The following is a 25,510-nucleotide window of genomic DNA, read 5'->3' on the forward strand; positions in this document are numbered from 1 at the left end:
TCTTGTTCCATTGATCTACGTTTCTCTTTTTGTGCCGGAACCATATTGTCTTGATTACTGTAGCTTTGTAGTATAGTCCGAAGTCAGGGAGTCTGATTCCTCCAGCTCCGTTTTTTTCTCTCAAGACTGCTTTGGCTATTCGGGGTCTTTTGTGTCTCCATACAAATTTTAAGTTGATTTGTTCTAGTTCCATAAAAAATGCCACTGGTAATTTGATAGGGATTGCATTGAATCTGTAGATTGCTTTGGGTAGTATAGTCATTTTCACAATATTGATTCTTCCAATCCAAGAACATGGTATATCTCTCCATCTGTTTGTATCATCTTTAATTTCTTTCATCAGTGTCTTATAGTTTTCTACATACTGGTCTTTTGTTTCCCTAGGTGGGTTTATTCCTAGGTATTTTTTTGTTGTTGCAGTGGTAAATGGGAGTGTTTCCATAATTTCTCTTTCAGATTTTTCATCATTAGTGTATAGGAATGCAAGAAATTTCTGTGCATTAATTTTGTATCCTGCAACTTTACCAAATTCATTGATTAGCTCTAGTAGTTTTCTGGTGGCATCTTTAGGATTCTCTATGTATAGTATCATGTCATTTGCAAACACTGACAGTTTTACTTCTTCTTTTCCAATTTGTATTCCTTTTAATTCTTTTTCTCCTGTGACTGCCGTGGCTAGGACTTCCAAAACTATGTTGAATAATAGTGGTGAGAGTGGACATCCTTGTCTCGTTCCTGATCTTAGAGGAAATGCTTTCAGTTTTTCACCATTGAGAAGGATGTTTGCTGTGGGTTTGTCATATATGGCCTTTATTATGTTGAGGTAGTTTCCCTCTATGCCCACTCTCTGGAGAGTTTTTATCATAAATAGGTGTTGAATTTTGTCAAAACCTTTTTCTGCATCTTTTTCTGAGATGATCATATGGTTTTTATTGTTCAGTTTGTTAATATGGTGTATCACATTGATTGATTTGCGTATATTGAAGAATCCTTGCATCCCTGGGATAAATCCCACTTGATCATGGTGTATGATCCTTTTAATGTGTTGTTGGATTCTGTTTGCTGGTATTTTGTTGAGGATTTTTGCGTCTATATTTATCAGTGATATTGGTCTGTAATTTTCTTTTTTTGTAGTATCTCGATGTGGTTTTGGTATCAGGGTGATGGTGGCCTCATAGAATGAGTTTGGGAGTGTTCCTTCCTCTGCAATTTTTTGGGAGAGTTTTAGAAGGACGGGTATTAGCTCTCTTCTAAATGTTTGATTGAATTCACCTGTGAAGCCATCTGGGCCTGGGCTTTTGTATGTTGGAAGATTTTTAATCACAGTTTCAATTTCATTACTTGTGATTGGTCTGTTCATATTTTCTGTTTCTTCCTGGTTCAGTCTTGGAAGGTTATACCTTTCTAAGAATTTGTCCATTTCTTCCAGGTTGTCTGTTTTATTGGCACAGAGTTGCTTGTAGTAGTCTCTTAGAATGCTTTGTATTTCTGCGTTGTCTGTTGTAACTTCTCCTTTTTCATTTCTAATTTTATTGATTTGAGTCCTCTTCCTCTTTTTCTTGATGAGTCTGGCTAATGGTTTATCAATTTTGTTTATCTTCTCAAAGATCCAGCTTTTAGTTTTATTGATCTTTGCTCTTGTTTTCTTTGTTTCTATTTCATTTATTTCTGCTCTGATCTTTATGATTTCTTTCCTTCTGCTAATTTTGGGTTTTGTTTGTTCTTCTTTCTCTAGTTCCTTTAGGTGTAAGGTTAGATTGTTTACGTGAGATTTTTCTTGTTTCTTGAGGTAGGGTTGTATAGCTATAAACTTCCCTCTTAGAACTGCTTTTGCTGCATTCCATATGTTTTGGATTGTCGTGTTTTCATTGTCATTTGTCTCTAGGTATTTTTTGATTTCCTCTTTGATTTCTTCAGTGATCTTTTGATTATTTAGTAACGTATTGTTTAGCCTCCATGTGTTTGTTTTTTTTATGTTTTTTTCCCCTGTAATTAATTTCTAATCTCATAGCATTGTGGTCAGAAAAGATGCTTGATATGATTTCAGTTTTCTTAAATTTACTGAGGCTTGATTTGTGATCCAAGATGTAATCTATCCTGGAGTGTGTTCCTTGCGCACTTGAGAAGAAAGTATAATCTGCTCTTTTTGGATGGAATGTCCTATAAATATCAATTAAATATCTCTGGTCTATTGTGTCATTTAAAGCTTCTGTTTCCTTATTTATTCTCATTTTGTATGATCTGTCCATTGGTGTAAGTGAGCTGTTAAAGTCCCCCACTATTATTGTGTTACTGTCGATTTCCTCTTTTATACCTGTTAGCAGTTGCCTTATGTATTGAGGTGCTCCTATGTTGGGTGCATATATATTTATAATTGTTATATCTTCTTCTTGGATTGTTTCCTTGATCATTATGTAGTGTCTGTCATTCCTTGTCTCTTATAACATTCTTTATTTTAAAGTCTATTTTATCTGATATGAGTATTGCTACTCCAGCTTACTTTTGATTTCCATTTGCATGGAATATCTTTTTCCATCCCCTCACTTTCAGTCTGTATGTGTCCCTAGGTCTGAAGTGGGTCTCTTGTAGACAGCATATATATGGGTCTTGTTTTTGTATCCATTTAGCAAGCCTGTGACTTTTGGTTGGAGCATTTAATCCATTCACGTTTAAGGTAATTATCGATATGTATTTTCCTATGACCATTTTCTTGATCGTTTTGGGCTTGTTTTTGTAGATACTTTTCCCTTTTGTGTTTCCCACTTAGAGAAGTTCCTTTAGCATTTGTTGTAGGGCTGGTTTGGTGGTGCTGAATTCTCTTAGCTTTTGCTTGTTCGTAAAGCTTTTGATTTCTCCATCGAATCTGCATGAGATCCTTGCGGGGGTAGAGTAATCTTGGTTGTAGTTTCTTCCTTTTCATCACTTTAAGTATATCACACCACTCCCTTCTGGCTTGTAGAGTTTCTGCTGAGAAATCAGCTGTTAACCTTATGGGAGTTACCTTGTATGTTATTTGTCATTTTTCCCTTGCTGCTTTCAATAATTTTTCTTTGTCTTTAATTTTTGCCAATTTCATTATTGTGTGTCTCGGTGTGTTTCTCCTTGGGTTTATCCTGTATGGAACTCGCTGCGCTTCCTGGACTTGGGTGGCTGTTTCCTTTCCCATGTTAGGGAAGTTTTCAGCTATAATCTCTTCAGATATATTCTCTGGTCCTTTCTCTCTCTCTGTTCTCCTTCTGGGACCCCTATAATGCGAATGTTGTTGCATTTAATGTTGTACCAGAGGTCTCCTAGGCTGTCTTCCTTTCTTTTCATTCTTTTTTCCTTATTCTGTTCTACATCAGTGAATTCCACCATTCTGTCTTCCAGGTCACTTATCCGTCTTCTGCCTCACTTATTCTGCTATTGATTCCTTCTAGTGTAGTTTTCATTTCAGTTATTGTATTTTTCATCTCTGTTTGTTTGTTCTTTAATGCTTCTAGGTCTGTTAAACATTCCTTGCATCTTCTCGATCTTTGTCTCCATTCTCTTTCCGAGGTCCTGGATTATCGTCACTATCATTATTCTGAATTCTTTTTCTGGAAGGTTGCCTATCTCCACTTCATTTAGTTGTTTCTCTGGGGTTTTATCTTGTTCTTTCATCTGGTACATAGCCCTCTGCCTTTTCATCTTGTCTCTCTTTCTGTGCATGTGGTTTTTGTTCCACAGGCTGCAGGATTGTAGTTCTTCTTGCTTCTGCTCTGCTCTCTGCCCTCTGGTGGATGAGGCTATCTAAGAGGCTTGATGAGAGGGACTGGTGGTGGGTAGAGCTGACTGCTGCTCTGGTGGGAAGAGCTCAGTAAAACTTTAATCCACTTGACTCTTGATGGGTGGGGCTGGGTTCTCTCCCTGTTGGTTGTTTGGCCTGTGGCAACCCAACACTGGAGCCTACCTGGCCTCTTTGGAGGGGCTAATGACAGACTCTGGGAGGGTTCACTCCAAGGAGTACTTCCCAGAACTTCTTCTGTCAGTGTCCTTGTCCCCACGGTGAGCCACAGCCACCCCCCGCCTCTGCAGGAGACCCTCCAACACTAGCAGGTAGGTCTGGTTCAGTCTTCCCTGGGGTCACTGCTCCTTCCCCTGGGTCCCGATGGGCACAGTACTTTGTGTCTGCCCTCCAAGAGTGGAGTCTCTCTTTCCCCCAGTCCTGTCAAAGTCCTGCAGTCAACTCCCACTATGCTTCAAAGTCTGATTCTCTAGGAATTCCTCCTCCCGTTGCTAGACCCCCAGGTTGGGAAGCCTGACGTGGGGCTCAGAACCTTCACTCCAGTGGGTGGACTTCTGTGGTATAAGTGTTCTCCAGTCTATGAGTCACCCACCCAGCAGTTATGGGATTTGATTTTACTGTGATTGTACCCCTCCTACTGTCTCATTGTGGCTTCCCCTTTGTCTTTGGATGTGGGGTATCTTTTTTGGTGAGTTCAAGTGCCTTCCTGTCGATCATTGTCCAGCAGCTAGTTGTGATTCTGGTGTTCTCACAAGAGGGAGCGAGAGCACGTCCTTCTACTCCGCCATCTTGGTTCCTCCCTCGGGTATTATATTTCTAAAGGCAGAAATCACGTATAGGCAAATATACCCTCAAGTCATATGGAGTGTTTTTTTTAACATATATGTATGATTTTGCTTAGTAGTTTGTATGTATACATGTATAATTTACATTTTAAAAATGGGAATTCCTACTTGTTCCCATTTTTCAGGTTATTGTATTTATTACTTATTTAATGCTTTTGTAGTTATTATTTCTCTACAGCCTTTTGTTGTTACTTAGTTTTTTCCTGAAGGAGGACCAAATAAGCATTCACTACATGCTTTATTTTTCTTGAGCATTATGCTTTATATTTGTCATTGACAGATTATTTGTGAGTGACATTTTATTTTCATAGGTTTTAACAACTTCCATCAGCTATTTCAAGCTGGATTCATTCTGTTGTTTGTGGTCATATATTCATAGGAATAATTGGCTTAATTTAAAGTACCCTCCCCCCCACTCCAGCTAATTCTCTAGTTCCCCCTCCTCCACCTTTTTCTCTTTCCAGTGGGGTTACATAGTTGAATTTAAGTAAATTAATGCAATTATGGCATGACTTTCTTGTAGGTACACCTCATTCTTTTTAATTGCTACACAGGTTAGGAGTTCCTTTACAAAGTTGAAGAGAAATCTGGGGGGAAAACAGAAGGTGAGGGGTAGATGCGGAGCAGGGAACTTTCTTTCCAGACTTTTTCCTTTTCTTAATGTACTGGCTAGGACTTTCAGTATGATGTTGAATAGAACTGCTGAGAGTAGATGGTATTAGTCAGGATTCTCCAAAGGGGGCGGGAAATAATAGGGTGTGTGTGTGCATGCATGTTTGTGTTCACACACACACACACACACACACACACACACGCACACACACACACACACACACAGATTTATTTAAGGAATTGGCTCACATAAATAGTTGGCAAACTGGAAATCCAGAAGAACGGATAGTTTAGTCTGAGTCTGAAGGCCTGAGAACCAGGAGGCACCTATCATGAAGTTCCTGTTGAAGTTCTGTAGGCTCAAGACCCAGGAAGAGCTGAGGTTAGATAGTTAGGCAAAAGTTCTTTCTTACTCTAAGTAGGACAAGTGTTTTTGTTCTATTCATTTCTTCCACTGATTGGATTACCACCACCTACTCTAAGGAGGGTAATCTGCTTTTGTCAGGCCACCATTTAAATGTCAATCTTATCAGGGGAAAAAAAAAACCACTCTCACAGAAACAACCAGAATATCTGAATGCCCCAAGGCCCAGTCACACGGGCAAACGAAATTAACCATCACAGTAGACATTTTTGTTTTGTTTTTAAAGAAAAGCATTTAGTCTTTCAACTTTAAGTATAATATTACCTGTAGGTTTTTCGTACGTGCCCTTTATTCAAGAAGTTCTCTTCTGTTTCTACTTAGCCAAGAGATTTTATCCTGAAAGGGATAGAAAAAGTTGCACTTTGTCCACTGCTTTTTCTGTATTTATTGAGGTGATGTGTAGTTTTTATATTTTGGTCAGTTAATTTGATTGATTTTCAAAAGTTATGACCAACCTTGCATTTCTGAAATATGTACTACACATTGAAGATGTAGTAGCCCTTTTATATATTGCTGGATTTGATTTATTAATATTATGTTATGAATTTTTATGTCTGTGTTCACAGGGAATATTGGTCTGCACTTTTCTTTTTGTGTAATGTCTTCCTCTGGTTTTGGAATCAGGAAAATGTTGACCTTATAAATTGAGTTGAGAAACCTTCCCCTCCTCAATTTTCTGAACGAGTTTATGTAGGATTGGTATTATTTCTTCCTTAAATATTTGGTAGGATTTACTCCAAGCCACCTGAGCCTGGAGTTTTTTTATGGGAAGGTTTTTAATTAGAAATTTAATTTCTTTAATAGATATATAGATAGTCATATTTTCTGTTTCTTTTATGTCAGCTTTGATAATTTTTGTCTTTTGAAGAATTTAAGTTGATAAATTTTTTGGCATTAAGTTCATAATAACCCCTCAAATTAGTTTTATGTTGCTGTGTAACAAATTACCACAAACCTAGCAGCTTAAAACAGCACCTATCTATTAGCTCATATTTCTGTTGTTCAGAAGTCTGAGCATGGTGTGGCTGGGTTTTCTGCTTATGGTCTTACAGGGTTGAAATCCAGGTGTTAGTTGGGCTACGTTCCTTCCCGAAGCTCTAGGGAAGAATCTGCTTCCAGGATGATTCAAGTTATTGGCCACATTCAGTTCCTTGCAGTTGTAGGCCTGAGGTTTTCTTTGCTTGATGGATTTTGGCTATGGATTGCTCTCAGTTACTAGAAGCACCTTTCAGGTCCTAGCTGTGTGGCTCTCCTAAGCATTAAATCCTTTCCTTGCTTTGAATCTCTTGCCAGAAGATTCTGATCCCTTTTAAGGGCTCGCCAGTGGGTCAGGCCCATGAAGGATAATCTCCCTTCCTTTGTTTTATTTTGTTTTGGCCATGGCGCTCAGCATGTGGGAACTTAGTTCCCAGACCAGGGATCAAACTGGCGCTCCCTGCAGTGGAAGCACAGTCTTACCTGCTGGACCGCCAGGGAAATCCCTCCCTTCCTTAAAGTAACCTATGTCATATAGTAAAACGTAATCACGGTAGTGAAATCCATTGTAATGGCAGTCCCAGAGATCTTACTGGGCACATGATTCTCTGGAGTCTGTAATGAAATCCTAGGTGTTCGGTGAAGATTCACTACTCTGCCTGGCTGGCATTTGAATGTCTTTCACTGTTAAAGTGCTTTGAATTCTGTAGTATACAGCTTCCTGGTTGATCTTTTCCCCGCCTCGTGGCATTTCCCTTTTCAGGTCTGCATCTTAATATTCAGCAGAAGCCTTATATCAGTGTTGCCCAAAATCTAGAAGATGGTATTAGTGCAGATAGAACTCAGAAAGCCCTCTAATTATAGCACTAGTTGGAATGGGTTCTTCTAACTCTCAGAGAGAGTGGGGATCTCCCCATTTTTTCCCTCTCTTTTTTGTTTTCTGTTCTTTTCTCTGTTCTTACTTGCCCTAGTATCCCAAGAAGTCCTGTGGCAGCAGTAGCAGAGCGGCAGTGGCAGAAGCAACAGCATTGGGGACAGGCCTAAAATGCAGAGTTGAGCCTTCCTCTTTGACTAGAGGAGTTGTAGCCCTAAGAGAATTGGACATGTCCTGATTGGCCTCCCCCCTTTCCCTTTCTGTCCTTCTCTTTTTGGCATAGTTGTAGGAAATGTGGGTGAATAACGCCTCAGATTTCTGGCTAGGTGACAAGAAGAGGGGAGCCCCAGGCAACCAAAAAATACTTGGATGATTTCAGAGTGGGACGAGCTCAGGAAACTTCTAGGTTTATTCCTGAGCTGTACATCTATGGATCAGAGTCATAACTGCCTGTATACTTTGAGAACTGAACTGTGGCCTAAACCACCACCCAAGTCTCAGACTAGTCACTGTATGGTGCAAATGCAGGACAGATCCAGATAGCCCTGCAAAGGATTTGAAAACTGAACTGGTATTGGAACCACAACTCACAGAAGGTTTGTTGGAACTTGCAGCCTGAACCTAACCATTGTCTCCTAAAACAAACATCAACATTCTCTGTAGAATATAAACAAAGCCGAGCATCTTATAATAGTCAAAATGTGTAGGATATATTTCAAAATTAATTGGCATATAAAGAACCAGGAAAATCTCAAGTTGTATGGACCATGAGAATCAACAGCCATCAGTGCTGAGATGACATAGATGTTGGAATTATTCACAAAGCTGTTAAAGTAGTTATTATAAAAATGCTCTAACAACTAAGGGCAAAACACAAACAATGAAAAGGAATGGAAAAATAGAAAGTCTCAGCCAACATATACAGTTGTCCATCAGTATCTGCAGGGGTTTGGTTCCAGGACCCCCAGAGGACACCAAAAGCCCCAGAATTTCAAGTAAGTTCCTTATATTAAATGACATAGTATTCTTATACAACCTATGCACATCCTGTACTTTATTATTATTTTTAAAATTAATAAACTTATTTTATTGTTGGCTGCATTGGGTCTTTGTTCCTGCACGTGGGCTTTCTTTAGTTGCGGCAAGCAGGGGCTACTCTTCATTGCGGTGCGTGTGCTTCTCATTGAGGTGGCTTCTCGTTGCGGAGCATGGGCTCTAGGTGTGCGGGCTTCAGTAGTTGTGGCACACGGGCTTAGTAGTTGTGGCTCGTGGGCTCTAGAGCGCAGGCTCAATAGTTGTGGCACACAGGCTTAGTTGTTCTGTGGCATGTGGGATCCTCCCAGGCCAGGGCTCGAACCCATGTGCCCTGCATTGGCAGGCGGATTCCCAACCACTGAGCCACCAGGGAAGCCCCACATCCTGTACTTTAAATAATCTGTAGATTACTTATAATACCCAATACAATGTAAATGCTACGTAAATAGTTACTGGAGTGCAGCAAATTCAAGTTTTTCTTTTTATCACTTTCTGGAAGTTTTTTTCCGAAATATTTTTGATCAGTGGTTGGTTTAATCTGTGGTTGCAGAACCTGTGGATAAGGAGGGCCAGCTAATTAAAAAACTCTGGGGAAAAAAAAAACCCTCAATGGGGCTTCCCTGGTGGCACAGTGGTTGAGAGTCCGCCTGCCGATGCAGGGTTCATGGGTTCGTGCCCCGGTCCAGGAAGATCCCACATGCCACGGAGCGGTTAGGCCCGTGAGCCATGGCCGCTGAGCCTGCGCGTCCGGTGCCTGTGCTCTGCAACAGGAGAGGCCACAACAGTGAGAGACCCGCGTACCTCAAAAAAAAGCCAAAGAAACCCTCAATGGACTCAATAATGGAAGTAGTGTGAAAGGAAAGAGTAGTGAACTTGAAGATTAATCAATAAAATTTTCTAGTTTGAATGGAGAGAAAAATAGTTGGAGGAGAAAAAACTTCACAGCGTCTCATACCTGTATGACAATATCAGAAGGTCTAACTCGTGTGTAATCTGCATCTCCAAAGGAAAAGGGAAGGAATGAAGCTGAGAAAAACTAAACTAAAGAAATCATCACTGGGAGCTTTCCAAAGTTGGCAAAAGACATAAATATAACATGTTTAAGAAGCCCAACGAACCCTAAGCGTGATAAACCCAGAGAATTCCAAGCTCAGATATACTCCGTATCAAAAATCATAACTTGACTCTTCCTAGTTAAAAATCATAACACCTCATAAGCCTAGTTACATGGCTCTCACCACTCCTAACCTGTTAAAATAGATACAACCTAGGAAAGAAAAAACTATCTTAATCTTTTTATCTTCTTATTTCAGTACCTAGAACACTCAATAAATATTTGTGCAATGAATGAATACATTTTAATGTAACTGTCTCTAACATCTTTATATCCTTAGTTAAAGGTAGCACAGGACTCCTCCCACTAAGCCAGAACAAACCTGCCTTTTTATTGTGATATACTTCATGAAAGCCTGGGAATTTCAGCCTATTCATGTTACTGATCTTTTTTTGGGTGTCTAATATCAGAAGGGTAAATGTAGTGGATTTTGGCCATATCGTCGAACAAGAAGGAAATTAGGTGTTGATGTTGGGAAAAAGTTTCACATCTTGGCCAACACAACATTTTTAATTGGTGAGTTCAGGAATGCAGTCTCTGCAGGCTTGGCACACCCTTGCTGTGGCACAGTTGAACGTCCTTTACATAACAAAGCCTGCCTTCTCTCCATCTCCAAGTATTCTGGGACTTGTGAAAAAGTGTCTTTGGAAGCTTGCTGAAGTTGGACAATGAAACATGTGACTGTAATTAAACATGATGGTCCTTTAAAATTCTCAACTTTTCAGAGCCTGAAGGTGATTGAGACAAAGCATCAGGAAATGTGACAATTTTGACAAAATTTCACATGATATAAATTTAGAGAATGGTTTTTCTTACTGCTTTTTCTGAAAACAAAACCCTTTTTTTAATGTCTTCTACTAGGGAAATTCTAAGCTCAGAAAACACAGATTTTTTCACTTTATTTTAAATGTAGATAGTTTTTTCTTCTCTTGTTTGTTTTTAACCATGTATGAACTTCAGTCATTTTAGTGAATTACCAGGAGATTTTGCAATGAGACATAGTCCTGATGACTTGGTCTTAAATATATCACACTTTGACTATTAGAGAATGATATTTCAACAGTTTTCTTCAGAATGTGCAGGGTCATTTTTGTTTATTGTTACCACACCCAAGTTAGATTCATTCTTTATTGTTATTCTTTTCCACACCACACCCTTGGCTGTTGCTGTTTACAGCTAGTATAGGACTTTCCTAGGTCATTATACTTGAGTTCTTTTTTGAGCTTTGTATCCAACCGATCCATAATTTTACTGTGTTCCATATATCTGAATTTTGCCAGAATTTGGTTGATAGAACTATAACCAGCATTTTTTGTTTTGGTTTTTAAGTGTAAACATTTATTGAGTACTTATAATGTAGTGGGCTCATTTGTTTCTATTTCTCAAAAACTGTCAAAAACCAAGAGACGCAAATGTTTTTAAGTTCAGCAATTTAAGTAGCTTGTTTTTATCACAAAAACATGGGAAAATATTTATTTTTAAACTTGTGATTTTTCTGAATAAACTATATATTCTTTATACAAAAGGTGATAAATTCATAAGTCTTTAATGTCACTGAGAGTAAGAATTGAATATCATTTTTATTCTGAAATGCCTATCTTCCATCCTATCATACGAAAGTTTTATGTATGTTTTGTTTTATTTATGATGTATCCAATCTCATTTCACAAATGGTTTGAGGTAAACTCGCTTGCGTGTCCCCCCACCCCCACCACGCACACCCAGTCTCTCATATATACACAAAAAAAATATACAAAGTGTGACTTTTTAAAAAATAATCGAGGATATTTATTAGTTGAAAAAGCCAAGAGCAAGATTTGCAGCAGGTAGTTATATAATAGGGTCCTGTATAACTGCTTGATGTGGACTACCGATTTCACTCTCTGCTGGCAATGTAGATAGTAGCCAAAGCAAAGGAAACATGATCAGTTATAATATTTAGAATCTCTTGAGATAAAAATAATCTAGTTATTCATATGGTTGTAGTTCATCCTTATGTTGGAAATGGAGAGATGTTTAGCAGTTCCTTATGAAGGAGACACAGTGGGTGATAAAGTGTGCACCAAAATCCCTGCCAACATCATTATAGTAGGTAAAATAATGTTTCACATATCTGTCTCTTATAAATAATGTTTCACATATCTGTCTCTTATAATGTTTCACATATCTGTCTCTTACCCAGTCTTTCACTGGGTAGACTTAAAATATAATATTGACAGTGCAATTCAGAAAAAATCATTCTGTGTGATACCAAAGTCATTCTGTGTAATTCAGTCTAAGTGCTATACTCAACCATGTGAGTATTTAGTTGAATGGTAATATTTGGACTTTCCGAAGAAATAAATATATTGCATGACTTTCTGGAAGTTCCGTATATGTATTTTTACTCAAAAATGGGTTTGGATAAAGATTGGGCAGCAGAGACTTTGTTGTGGCCATTTAAGCTCAGATATATATATATATCTGATATTGATTATTGATATATATATATATATATATATATATATATATATATAAGATCAAAGCCTAGAGTGGAATTAAAGTAGTCTTATAGACATGGATTTCCTACGTGGGTTTTACGTATGAATAGATGACAACCCCATCCCATCAGCCATACACCTTTACATGGAGATCTGTGGAGTGTCAGGTGTCTATGAATTAACCTGCATTTTTCAGGAAGAAAATACACTTTAAGCCTTCTACTTCATGTAACATACACCCTATCCTCAATCTGCCCCACCCACATGACTTCAGAATTTAGTAACAATGATCTGTCTGTAGTTGGTAAGTATTGGATTCTGATTTTTATAGTCGGTACATAATTTGGTGTTCCTCATTACTTGTTTTCCTTATAAATAATAGTTGTTTAGTATTTTATTGCCCTAATGTTTCATAACTTCTAAATAGAGTAGATTGACAGATAGGACATATCCTTCAGAACATGTCATCTTCAAGTAATAGACAACCAGACAAAACAAGTAGCTTAAATAGGGCTTTCAGAGGAGAGTAACTCTGTGGAAGTTCTCAGCAGTGAAGGAAAGGTAAGAAATAGTTCTTGTAGTGATGAAAGAATAATTTTACATTTGGCTTTGGTCGGTCATGGTGCTGGTCTGCCCAGTAATATTTGGCATGGAGGAGAGGCAGATAATCAGGTTTATCCAGGACATGGGCCTCAGATGAGTGTGGCAAAGGAGAGACAGGCACTGGCAGAGGGTTTTGGTGAGGGTGAAGGCAAACAAAGCTAATGGAGAAATGGGGAGGTGTTGATTATTGAAATGGAGGCCTTAGTGAGGGCAGGGAAGTGTTCCTTTGGGAGTGTTGGAGTGAGTTGGAAGGTGAGATAGTTGGAGAGTAAGATGTAGGAATTATTGATTTGGAGGTGCTAGGGTGTGGTAAAGTCAAATTCAGGGTGAGATTGTGGATTGTGTGGCTGAAGGGAGTGAGAGAAAGTACTGTGGAGATCTTGATGGCAAGGTCCTCAGAGGTCAGATGGATTGTTTGCTTCAGGCATGTGGACCCTACCTCAATACCTCTTAGTGGTTTACCTCCTGCTCATATTCTTCAGATCTTGGAAAACAATAACTAATACCTTCTTTGTAAGAAAATTGAAAAAACTGTCCTACCTTTGCTTATGGTTCTCAAGCCTTTGCTTCCACCCCAGATATCTATTCAGTTCCATTCTCTATTTTCACATGGTACATACACATTTTGTTTTTTTTGCGGTACGCGGACCTCTCACTGTTGTGGCCTCTCCCATTGCGGAGCACAGGCTCTGGACGCGCAGGCTCAGTGGCCATGGCTCACGGGCCCAGCCGCTCCGCGGCATGTGGGATCTTCCCGGACCGGGGCACGAACCCGTGTCCCCTGCATCGGCAGGCGGACTCTCAACCACTGTGCCACCGGGGAAGCCCGATAGTAGTTTTTATATTTATGGTCTTGGTTTCTTTAGACCCATTTATACCATTGAGACCTTTGGCATTTTTTAGCTGGTCTGCTTAGTAAGTGAAAAATAGGTTATACTAACAGTGTGGTGAATTATATGCTGATGAATTATAGTCTAATGGTTCTGTGGACGAATATGCTTTCCTAGAGTTTGTCTGCTTCTGCCAGTATGTATATCTTCATTCTCCCAAATAAAGGTGTTTTAGTGGTGCAGTATTCATGATTCTGTATTTGTTTTTGTCTCCATCATTACAGGTTCATGTCAGGGCTGGCCTTTTTCATGGTACCGAACTCCTGTGTAAAACCGTCGTAAGCTCAGAGATATCAGGGAAAAACGATCATATTTGGAATGAACCACTGGAATTTGATATCAATACTTGTGACCTGCCACGAATGGCTCGATTATGTTTCGCTGTTTATGCAGTTTTGGATAAAGTGAAAACGAAGAAATCAACTAAAACTATTAATCCCTCTAAATATCAGACCATCAGGAAATCTGGAAAAGTGGTAATTATATACTAACTTCTGAAAAGTTTTTATAATGGACTAATAATAACATAATGGAATAATTTAAAAACTTTGAAATAATAGAGTAATATAAATGAAATTATGTCATATAACTTTTGTCCCTAAGAACTGATTTCTAAAAAAGACAGTAAGTCTCCATTTTATGTCCTTGTCATTTTTCTTTTGGCAACTTTATTTTAGTATATGTCATACTGTAAGTGTTCTATTATAAATGTAATCCTTTTTAGGAAATAGTTTAAAAAGAATGAAGAGATTTAAAATATTATAGGTCCACAGTCCTTTAACTGAAGTTTCAGGTGCCAGATACGTTTGAGAATTCAAAATTTTATGCATTTTAGAAAGATCATAGATCACTCAACACACCTTGTAGGGTCTGGGACACAACTCTGTAATCAAACACATCAGTTTCTAGCAGTGAAATATATGAATATTCTCACTAAATGAGACAAATGGAGGCTGTCATTTAGCTTCATGTTATTTCTGGTCATGTTTTACTGTTAAATGAGTTATGAACAAACCTGTAGTTGTCAGAGTTTCTTGGACTTTGAAATTGTGGATAAAGGATGGTGAACGTGTTCTTATGTTCTCATCTTCCATTTCATATTTTTATTCAAGTCTTTTTAATTTTCTTCTTTATGGAACGTTTCTTTTTGGAGGATGGAGACATGAATTTTATGCATTTTAAAAAGTCTGGTGACTATATTTATCTACATGAATTTGTATCCTTTTATTCTTAACATGAGAATATAAGCCTTTCCTCTGGTTATTATCATATAGTTTTTAAAAAAATGAATTTTATTGTCTAAAAAGTCACATAAGAGTTATTTCCTTAGTTTTTTTCCTCCACTGATAGAGAATTTTACTCAGAGTGTTCAAGTATTTATAGTTTTTTCATAGACTGTGACCAGATTAATTAGTCTGAGTGTCTACATAAAAGTCCTATTAGCTTGGTACCTCCTTTTTAGAAATATAAATAAATTCTACAATACCTAGAGACATTGCCTTCTGCTAAATTAAGATTTATATAGACTGAAAGATCTTAAAACATATAATCTAACATATCGCACATATTTTCTTGAATCATTAAAAATTCCTCATCATTTGCAATGGCTGCACAATAAATATTCTACGTTTTGGATACTGTATTTTATTCTGAGACATTAATTGGCTTTTAGGATTTTCTTTAACCATTATAAAGATGTTGAACATCTTTCCATGTACATCTTGTTTTTATATTGGATGGTTTTGGAGGAAATCATCTAGAAAGCTAGAAACTTCTAGAACTAACATTATTGAAGCAAAGGGTATGTGCGTGTTCACACCTTAAAGTTTATTCTTAGTATATTTACGCAATGGTATCTTTTCAACAGGATTATCCTGTAGCCTGGGTAAATACGATGGTTTTTGACTTTAAAGGACAGTTGAGATCTGGAGATATAATATTGCACAGCTGGTCTTCATTTCCTGGTAAGATTTACATCCTAATCCTTAGTGTTAAAGAAGAATTTTTGGCATGTGGACTAGTTAACATTTTTTTATGACTCACTCTTTTTTCAGTCCAGTTAAGAAACCATATTTTTATTGTTTATTCTAAAACAGATTTCCCAAGATTATTTTAATGTACTTAAAAGTGATTTGTATCTGAATATATTTATTTTGATAACTGTTTTCTCACTTCAAATGTTTTATTGTTACAGGTTTTTGAGACATTCTTCTAAGGAACAATGTCTTCTTTATAACAATCTCTGTGGTTCCTAGTTGTACTGAATTTCTGCTTCTGCACTAGAAGGAAGATTCTAACATGGGAAGGATAGTAAAGACACTTCCTCTTTAGTTGGCGTTATCTTGAAATTTGAGCTAAGAGGACCACCTTCCATAAGCCTATATTTCTCAAATACTACTCAGAGTATCCCTGTGAGGTAGATGGCTTTGTCCCATTTTATAGATGAGAAAAGTGAAGTTCAGCCATAAGTCAGTCTTACATAATTGGTTCTTCAAACCTAGGATTTGTGCAAAAGATTGCTTGACTCTTTCCATTGTTCCTACTGCTTTCCCAAATGTGGGAAATTTTCAGTGTTATCTTTGCATTATAATAGTGAGGGTTTTTTTTTTGGTCTTCATAGTTGGTTAATATATATAGTAAAATTGTGCCCTTACTTGCATTTAAAAATTATTTTGTGGGTGACAGACATTTAAAAATGTTCTATTTTAGTAGCTGCTACCTGAGAAATTGCTTTTGGATAATCAGTTATCCATGAACATACTTATAAACTGCTCATATCCTAGCATTTTATTTGTGTATATTCTTTTATTCCTACCCTTTCCTGCATATACCTCCAATAATTTTCACTAATCACATTATTCCCCAAATATAGGAGAGCAGTGTGCTCTTCTTAAGAGGAACTGTAGTTTCACAGTTAGAGTAAAAATTATTCATTTCAGCAGTAAACTTTTTTGAAAATCTTAATTTAGACTCACACATGTTCTCCAAAATCAGTAAGCAACTTAACTGATATTTTTAGAAAAATTGACAATTTTTTGCAATTAACTTGGCATATCATGGACCTGAATTTATCTCTAACAAAATGTTAGAGATGTTTGTTCTGCATGTTTGGTTCTAGAATTCACATTTATCGTAGTACGAGCAAGCCAGAAACACAGGAACTACAAATACTCTAATTTCTAGAGTACCTAGGTCATCATTAGAAGGTTTATAATCACATTTATTGGTTGCTTTTGTATTTCCAGAATTCTTCATGTATATAGAAGAAAATACAAATATAAATTTCTACTTTTCTCCCTATTCTTAAATAAAATAGCATATTGTGTGCAGTGTTCTGTTCTCCATATGTTTGGGGCAGATAATACTAAATTGGTACACCTGACTTTAGATAGGTTGCATTTGATAGGACTAATAAATATAATACTAGTAGATAGCACAAATATAGGATATTAATTTGCTGAGAAATCAGCTTCAGAAGTGTATAAATTATGAGAATTCCTTCAGTCCAGGTCAAAATGGAATCCGTGAGATGTGAGAGTATGAAACAAGATAAGCAAAGGGTTGATTAAGGAGCTGAAACTTGTAAATATTGGATGGGTCAAAAAAGTGCCTTCGGTTTTTTAAGTAAAAATAAAAGATACATTTTTCATTTTCACCAAGAACTTTATTGAACCACATATTCACCTTTTTGTTCCACCACCTTCTGCCATTTTCCAGGCAACTTCATAATTCCATCTTCCCCAAACTTTTTATCTTTTTGAGAAAAGAACTGTTCCAGGTGCCTTTTACAGTCTTCCGGGGAATTGAAATTTTTTCCATTAAGAGAATTTTGTAAAGACCAAAATCAGTGGAAATCCAAAGGTGCAATATTTGGCGAATACAGCCGGATGAATCAGAACTTTCCAGCCAAGCTATAACAGTTTTTGCCTAGTCATCAAAGAAACATGCAGTCTTGTATTATCCTAATGGAAGATTATGCGTTTTAGATCAGTCTGTTGACTAATTCCAGACGCTTTTTGTCGAGTGCCGCTTTCACTTGGTCTAATTGAGAGCAGTACTTGTTGGAATTAATTGTCTTGTTTTCCGGAAGGAGCTCATAATGGATGACTCCCTTCCAGTCCCACCATATGCACAACATCACCTTCTTCGGATGAAGACCGGCCTTTGGTGTGGTTGGTGGTGGTTCATTTCGCTTGCCCCGCGATTTCTCCCATTCCACATTGTCGTACAGCATCCACCTTTCATTTCCCGTCACAATTTGTTTTAAAAACGGAATGCTTTCATTACGTTTCAGTAGAGAATTGCATGTGGAAATATGGTTAAGAAGGTTTTTTTTGCTTAACTTACGTGCAACCCAAACATCAGAGCAATTCACATAACCAAGCTGGTGCAAATGATTTTCAGCACTTGATTTGGATATTTTGAGTATGTCGTCTCTCTCTCGTGTGGTATAACGCTGATTGTTCTCAACTGATGTCTCGATATGATAGCTATCAACTTCAACTGTTCCACCCGACCGCGGAGCATTGTCCAGCGAGAAATCTCCGACACGAAAGTTAGCAAACCCCTTTTGACACATTCGAACAGTCAATAGCACCTTCTCCATACACTGCACAAATCTTTTTGTGTTTCAGTTGCGTTTTTACCTTTCTTGAAATAGTAAAGCATAATATGCCGAAAATGTTGCTTTTTTTCTTCCATCTTCAGTATTAAAATGTCTACACAAAAATTCACCAATTTTGATGTCTTTTTTTAAATGCACGCTGATATGACAGCTGTCACATACAGTCTAACAAAATTGTTTCGAATGAAGTTAAAGACAACTAAGTGCTATTAGAGCCATCTAACGGAAAAAACTGAACGAACCTTTTGGACCACCCTGTACTTTGTAAAGATTTTCTAGCTTTGGGAGATAATTCTCAGTGTGCATACCACCTGGACATTAGGCCTGGACAGAATGTACTTTTATGTTTTATTTCCTTAGGAAGTACAAAAGGACAACTGTGCAAAAAATCAGTTATAAGAAGAGAGAAATTAGTTTGCAGAGGGGAGACTTTAGTTTGTACTGCTAACTCTTGTTTTCTCAGAGTTTAATGTCTCTTCAACAGTTTACTTCTCTGTGAAATGAGAAAGTTATATGAGCTCTAGGGTCTAAGATAACATTGAAATTCTGATTCACATGCCCAGTCTGTGAATGGAACATATTTAGGGTGGTAGAGAAGAGGAAGGAGTGCCTTGAAGAATGTCACAGTTGGTGAGGTTAAAGAAGTACCACTTGGATGGAATGTTTGAGAAACTACCAGAGAAGGTGTTTAACTACATCAGCAGTTATGAGATCATAGAGGAACATTACCAACATTAGGTTTGTCAAAAGGAATGTTATTAATGACTGTCAAAATATCAGTTTGGGTACTGTGATGACCACGGAAATCAGAACATATGTGATTAAGAAATTGATATATAGTGATGAAATAATAAAAATTCCTATGGACCACCTAATTTTGAGGGGACGAGAGCAGTTCCAATTTTTTTTTTTTGTAGATTGAGAATACTTGAACACATTTGAAGAAAGAGGTGAGGTAGCCATTAATTTCTGTTAACTTTTTCATTTTAAAGATGTATATAAACTCATATTCAAATTTTGTGCCAAGCATTAAGGAAATTAGAGGCTTACTGATACTGTCTGCCAAACTTCCTTAGGTGACACACTTTTAAAGTAATGGATTGAAATCCATTAAAGTTTTGTTTCAGTTTCAAAAACATTTCCTAAGAATCAAAATTATTTGCATGTTTTAGATGAACTTGAAGAAATGTTGAATCCAATGGGAACTGTTCAAACAAATCCATATACTGAAAATGCAACAGCTTTGCACATCAGATTCCCAGAGAATAAAAAACAACCTTATTACTATCCTCCCTTTGATAAGGTAAGCTAATTATTTAAAGGTCCACTGTGTATGAAATAATTGGATTATTAGTTCTCGGTTCTATATGTTTATCATTTACGCAATGTATGTCTTTCTCTTTCAAGACATCAAATACATTTACATCTTGGTTCAGTGGAAAGACCACTGAGCAGGAAGCCAACTGTATTTAGTACTGGCTTTATCACTGGCCAAGTGAGACATGGCCCCTCTGGAGTTCAGATTCCTCATTTATAAAATGAGGAAATCATAATTGTTCTCTGAGGTCCTTTTCAATTACAGGGGCTAAAATGCATTCATATGTAACTCTAATAAACATGTGAAACGTGCCCAGCATGTTGGTTCAGATTAAAGACAATCACTACTGTGTTAGAGTTGGTATTCAAAGAACAGATTATTTATGTTGAAAATATAATAAGACTTCCTAAGGTGCTGTTATTTTTGTAGAATCTATAGCAAGGGCTTCTATTTCTCAACACATTTCCTTATTCTACAAGCTGCATGTTTTGGGGATATGGAGACTGTCTGGTGGGGGTTGAAAACTGGGCTGTGATCATTTATATGTTAAGAGAGCTGAGCTGTCATATGTTGTACCTTCAGGTTTGGCCTCTTTGTTTCAGGTATGATTGATGCTGATTTTCGTGAGGAAATCTTTGAGCAAATTCTCACATAATAAACAGGAATTTTATTTGATTTACTTAATCCATGTGAGACCAAGCTGCCTTTAAAAATTGGTATTATACTAAAATTTCAGCTAATCTACCTATATACTTAATTGTATTTAACATTCAGCACTATCAGACCTATACAGAGTAGATTTTAAATATAGTATGTAAATTAAATTAATGTAACTCAGATGTTTCTTTACTTTCAATTTAGTTGAATTTTATCCACGTTAGAAGTAATTTTTCATTTCATTTTTTTTAAATGTTCTTCCGATCAGTAATATACAGCAAAATTAAAATTTGTGATTATTACAATAGTAGAAATCTCACATGTCAAGAGCCATATACCTTGTATTACACAGAGTAGAAGAAGGTACATTTTGATGCATCCATTACATTTCTGCTATGGCTTTATTCCTTAGAATAGGAATTTATCCATAGACTATAGCTACTTGTGATACAGTTAAAAGTCCAAGCTCTGACTTTTTTTGTGTTCAATTATGGTATATGTTCAGCAGTCATTTATAGTTTCTTTTGGATCAAATGAGGTGCTTTTTGAAGTGTTTTTACAAATATAACATCTTGGGCAAATTTAAGTATTTTTAATCTAATATTTCAAGATAAGTCCAGTTTCTTTAAAATGTTCTGTTTCAGCATTGTTGTCAACAGAGTCGTCTACAACTGGCCACTAAACTTTCCTTTTGCCTTTCTGATCCCTTGGAGAGTCTGTCTTTGAAGATCTACTTGGGATGGAGATTTTAGTCTTTAAATATGTATAATATATTTATATTTATTAGTTTTCTTTTAATTGTACAATTTTATATATGATCATTAAAAATATAATGCAGATATAAAAAGTGGAAGTTCCTCGTATTTTTATTTAATGTTTTTTGCTGTACTTGTATACATTTTGCTTTTCAAATCAACTTTTATGGTTATTGCTTAATTTTATTAAATATAATCTCATTTTATCACATAACAACCTTATGAAATAGGATGGAAATTACCAGTACATTTTAAACATAAGGATTCAATTAAATTATTTGTGGAGAATTAGTCAACTCAGTAACTGGACATGGATCTTCAGATTTTTTTACCTGCTGAGTCTTCCCAGTAGACTAGTGGGTTCCCCATCTTTTCAAGAATCAGAGCCTCTTTTGAACTTAATGAATTTAAAAAATATTTTTAGGTTCTCCCTTGACATTACTTCTACTTTTGATATGTTAATTCAGAAGAAAACATGACAAATGACAAAAACTTATTCTTTGTTTTGTAACTCTTACATAACTTTGCATTTTCTTAACCAGAAAATATTTACCTATATTAAAATTTTGTTCACATATACAAGCCACTGCTTATTTTATCTATAGGCAATCCTAGTGTACCCTGGGAGTTAACAGTCCTTTATAGTAATACCATTGCTTCCTGGCTGTCAAGAGTTTGAAGACTGGGAATCACTGCATAATACCATTTTGCATTTAAAATTCATGCTTACGTTATAAACCATAGAAATGCCAGATCATATGTAGCTCCTTATAGTGTATGTACAAATGTAGTAATTTACACTTAAAATTTTATGAATACAAGAGCCAAATTTTAATTTTCTTAATTTTTTTAAACAGATTATTGAAAAGGCAGCTGAGATTGCAAGCAGTGATAGTGCTAATGTATCAGTAAGTATCAAGGTTTTAAAATAGCCCTTATTACAAAGTTGTGTTCATTATTAGTTACCTTCATGTCATACAGGAGACCATACTTATATGCAAGAACAGTCTGAGTGTGCGTGAGTATGAACATGCTAATATTTTGTTAAATGGCAGCTGTTTGTGGTTGGTCTGTGTTCAGGTGGTAAGCCCTTTTCTGATACAAGCACAGGTTCAGCAGGTAGTCTGTAAGGGATGCTATGACACTTCATAGATTAACAATACCATCTTTTTAAATATTATTCAGTTGAATGAGGAGGCTGTAATTTTCTTTATTTCTCTGATATAACAGAGCAGGTATATTCAAGGCAGGTTTCACAATGCTGGGGACCCAGGTTTCTTGCATCTTGGCACTCTTTCATGTTAATATGTAGTTTTTGTCTCATGTAATATCGGTGCTTCAGCTTCCTACATTACTACTTTCCAGCCCACAGGAACAGGAAAAGCAAGACTAGAGGCCGTACCCATTCTTTTTGAGGATATCATTAATATGCTTCATTTCTGCTCACGTCTCATTAGCCATAACTTAGTCATATGGCCATACCTAACTATAAGTGAGGCTTGTAAATGTAGTCGTTAGCTGGGCAGTCCTGGGCTTGGCTAAGAGTAAGAGATTGTAGTTAATAAAGTAAGAAGGGGAGAATGCATATTGAGAGACAAATAGCAGTCTCTGCTACATACACCATTCCCATAGTTTCTGCCCAAAGACTACAAAATAGATTACTTTGTTTATTTAGTTTACAATATATATAATATTTCTACCATCTATATTTTTTAATTTAATTTTTTGACGTTCACTTTAAGACTTTGCTGAGTTTTCATCTGTTTTTTTCTTTTCATGTCACCAGTTTATAACTTTCGAGTGATTTTAGTAATGCCATTCTATATAGAATGGTAATTAGATAGAAGCCAGGAGGCAAATGGAGATAATGTATATCCTTTTGTTATTTGCACGAATGAAAGCACTATTTAATGTTGGTTAGTTGGAGAAACATCTGGCCCAGGCTGTCTTCTTTTTTTGTTTGCTTCCCTTTTATTCTTTTCTTTTTTTTTTTTTTTTTTTTTGCGGTACGTGGGCCTCTCACTGTCGTGGCCTCTCCCCTTGCGGAGCGCAGGCTCAGCGGCCATGGCTCACGGGCCTAGCCGCTCCGCGGCATGTGGGATCCTCCCGGACCAGGGCACGAACCCGTGTTCCCTGCTTCGGCAGGCAGACTCTCAACCACTGTGCCACCAGGGAAGCCCTTGTTTTCTTTTTTAATTGAAGTATAGTTGATTTACAGCGTTTCAGGTGTACAGCAAACTGATTCGGTTTCATATATATTTATATATATTTTTTCACATTCTTTTCCATTATAGATTATTACAAGATATTGAATATAGTTTCATGTGCTATACACCGGAAACTATATTCAATAGTTTGAATATAGTTGATTATCTATTTTATATATAGTAGTGTGTATCTATAATCCCAAACTCCTAGTTTATCCCCTCCACCTTACCCCTTTGGTAACTGTATGTTTGTTTCCTACGTCTTTCTATTTCTATTTTGTAGATAAGTTCATTTGTATGTTCACTTAGTATGATAATCTCTAAGTTCATCCATGTTGCTGCAAATGGCATTATTTCATCTTTTAAAAAATCTATTGAAGTATAGTTGATTTACAATGTTGGGTTAGTATCTACTGTACAGCAAACTTATTCAGTTATACATATATATACACATATTCTTTTCCATTATGGTTTATCACAGGATATTGAATGTAGTTCCCTGTGTTATACAATAGGAATTATTTCATTCTTTTATGACTAATATTCCATTGTGGCGTGTGTGTGTGTGTGTGTGTGTGTGTGTGTGTGTGTGTGTATGTACATGCAAATACCACATCTTTATCCGTTCGTCTATCATTGGACATTTTGTTTCCTTCCATGTTTCGGCTATTGTAAATAGTGCTGCTATGAACATCGGTGTGCATGGATATTTTCAAATTAGAGTTTTCATCTTTTCCAGATATATGCTCAGGAGTGGAATGGTTGGATCATATGGCCACTCTATTTTTAGTTTTTTAAGGAAACTCCATACTGTTTTCCATTGTGGCTACACCAGTTTACATTCCCACCAATAGTGTAGTAAGGTTCCCTTTTCTGTACACCCTTTCCAGCATTTATTAATTGTAGACTTTTTGTTGATGACCATTCTGACTGGTGTGAGGTAGTACCTCATTGTTGTTTTGGTTTGCATTTCTCTAATAATTAGAGGTGTCGATCATCTTTTCTTGTGCCTGTTTCCATCTGTACGTTTTCTTTGGAGAAATGTCTATTTAGGTGTTCTGCCCATCTTTCTATTGGGTTGTTTGTTTGTTTTTGATATTGAGCTGTATAAGCTGTTTGTATATTTTGGAAATTAATCCGTTTTTGCTTGCATCGTTTGAAAATGTTTTCTCCCATTCTGTAGGTTGTCTTTTCATTTTGTTTATGATTTCCTTTGTGGAAAAGCTTTTAAGTTTAACTGTGTCCCATTAGTTTATTTTTGCTTTTGTTTCAGTTACTCTAGGAGACAGATCCAAAAAAATATTGCTCTGATTCATGTCAGAGTGTTTTGCCTGTGTTTTCCACTAGGATTTTTATAGTACCATTTTGAGTTTATTTTTGTATGTGGTGTTAGAGAATGTTCTGATTTAATTCTTTTACATGTAGCTGTCCAGTTTTCCCAGTGCAACTTATTGAAGAGACTGTCATCTCCGTTGTGTACTCTTGCCTTCTTTGTTGTAGATTAATTGACCATAAGTGTGTGGATTTATTCCTGAGCTTTCTGTTCGGTTCCATTGATCTATGTGTCTGTTTTTGTGCCAGTACCATGCTGTTTTGATTACTGTAGCTTTATAGCATAGTCTGAAGTCAGGGAGCGTGATTGCTCCAGTTCCATTCTTCTTTCTCAAGAATTGTTTTGGCTATCCTGCAGGCTGTCTTCTGCTTTACTATTAGAGTTCTCAAAAATTTCAGTAGCCTTTCATTGCAAGTTATCTGCTACTACAAATACTTTAAGAGTACAGTTGACCCTTGAACAACACAGGTTTGAACTGTGTGGGTCCTCTTAAACACAGATTTTTTTTCATTAAATAGTTACTGCAGTACCACATGATCTGCAGTTTGATTGAATTCATGGATGCAGAACCTTGGGTACAGAGTATCAACTGTAAAATTATACATAGGTTTTCAACTGTGCAGGTGGTCTGCATCCCTAATCCCCATGTTGTTCAAGGGTCAAGCGTGGTAGCTCTCTTTAATGAAATAAGTTTATTATAAGTATACACTTACTAGCTTGTCTGACAATTACTGAAACATATAATTACAGTTTAAGAAATAACACTTATATAGGCCTATCTTCATTCTCATGCCTATTTTTAGTTACCTTTTATTAGTCTTAATATTGCTCCTTGAACATCAGAAGCGTAAATTAATTTTTATTATTTCTGCTGTGATCTACTGCTACCTTACCTAAATCAGAGAGTTCCCTCCTTACTGACGATGCAATATTCTTGCCCGGATTTTTTTTTTTTTTTTTTAAATAATCCCATGTTCAAGATCTTTGTGGTATGTGGG

The 25,510-nt window shown here is 36.6% G+C and overlaps 1 protein-coding gene across 3 annotated transcripts in view; it reads left to right on the forward strand.

Moving 5' to 3' along the window:
* PIK3CB (phosphatidylinositol-4,5-bisphosphate 3-kinase catalytic subunit beta) overlaps nt 1-25,510 on the forward strand; it is a 147,079-nt gene that overhangs the window by 64,993 nt on the left and 56,576 nt on the right. For all 3 annotated transcript variants that reach the window (XM_029214289.1, XM_029214290.1, XM_029214291.1), the window contains 4 exons: nt 13,843-14,094; nt 15,486-15,582; nt 19,415-19,545; nt 21,830-21,880. In XM_029214289.1, the coding sequence (XP_029070122.1) occupies nt 13,843-14,094; nt 15,486-15,582; nt 19,415-19,545; nt 21,830-21,880 (531 nt within the window). The remainder of the gene's footprint in view (nt 1-13,842; nt 14,095-15,485; nt 15,583-19,414; nt 19,546-21,829; nt 21,881-25,510) is intronic.

This window comes from Monodon monoceros, unplaced genomic scaffold (genome assembly GCF_005190385.1).
Source record: "Monodon monoceros isolate NGI ecotype Baffin Bay Population unplaced genomic scaffold, NGI_Narwhal_1 Super_Scaffold_11, whole genome shotgun sequence".
NCBI lineage: Eukaryota > Metazoa > Chordata > Mammalia > Artiodactyla > Monodontidae > Monodon > Monodon monoceros.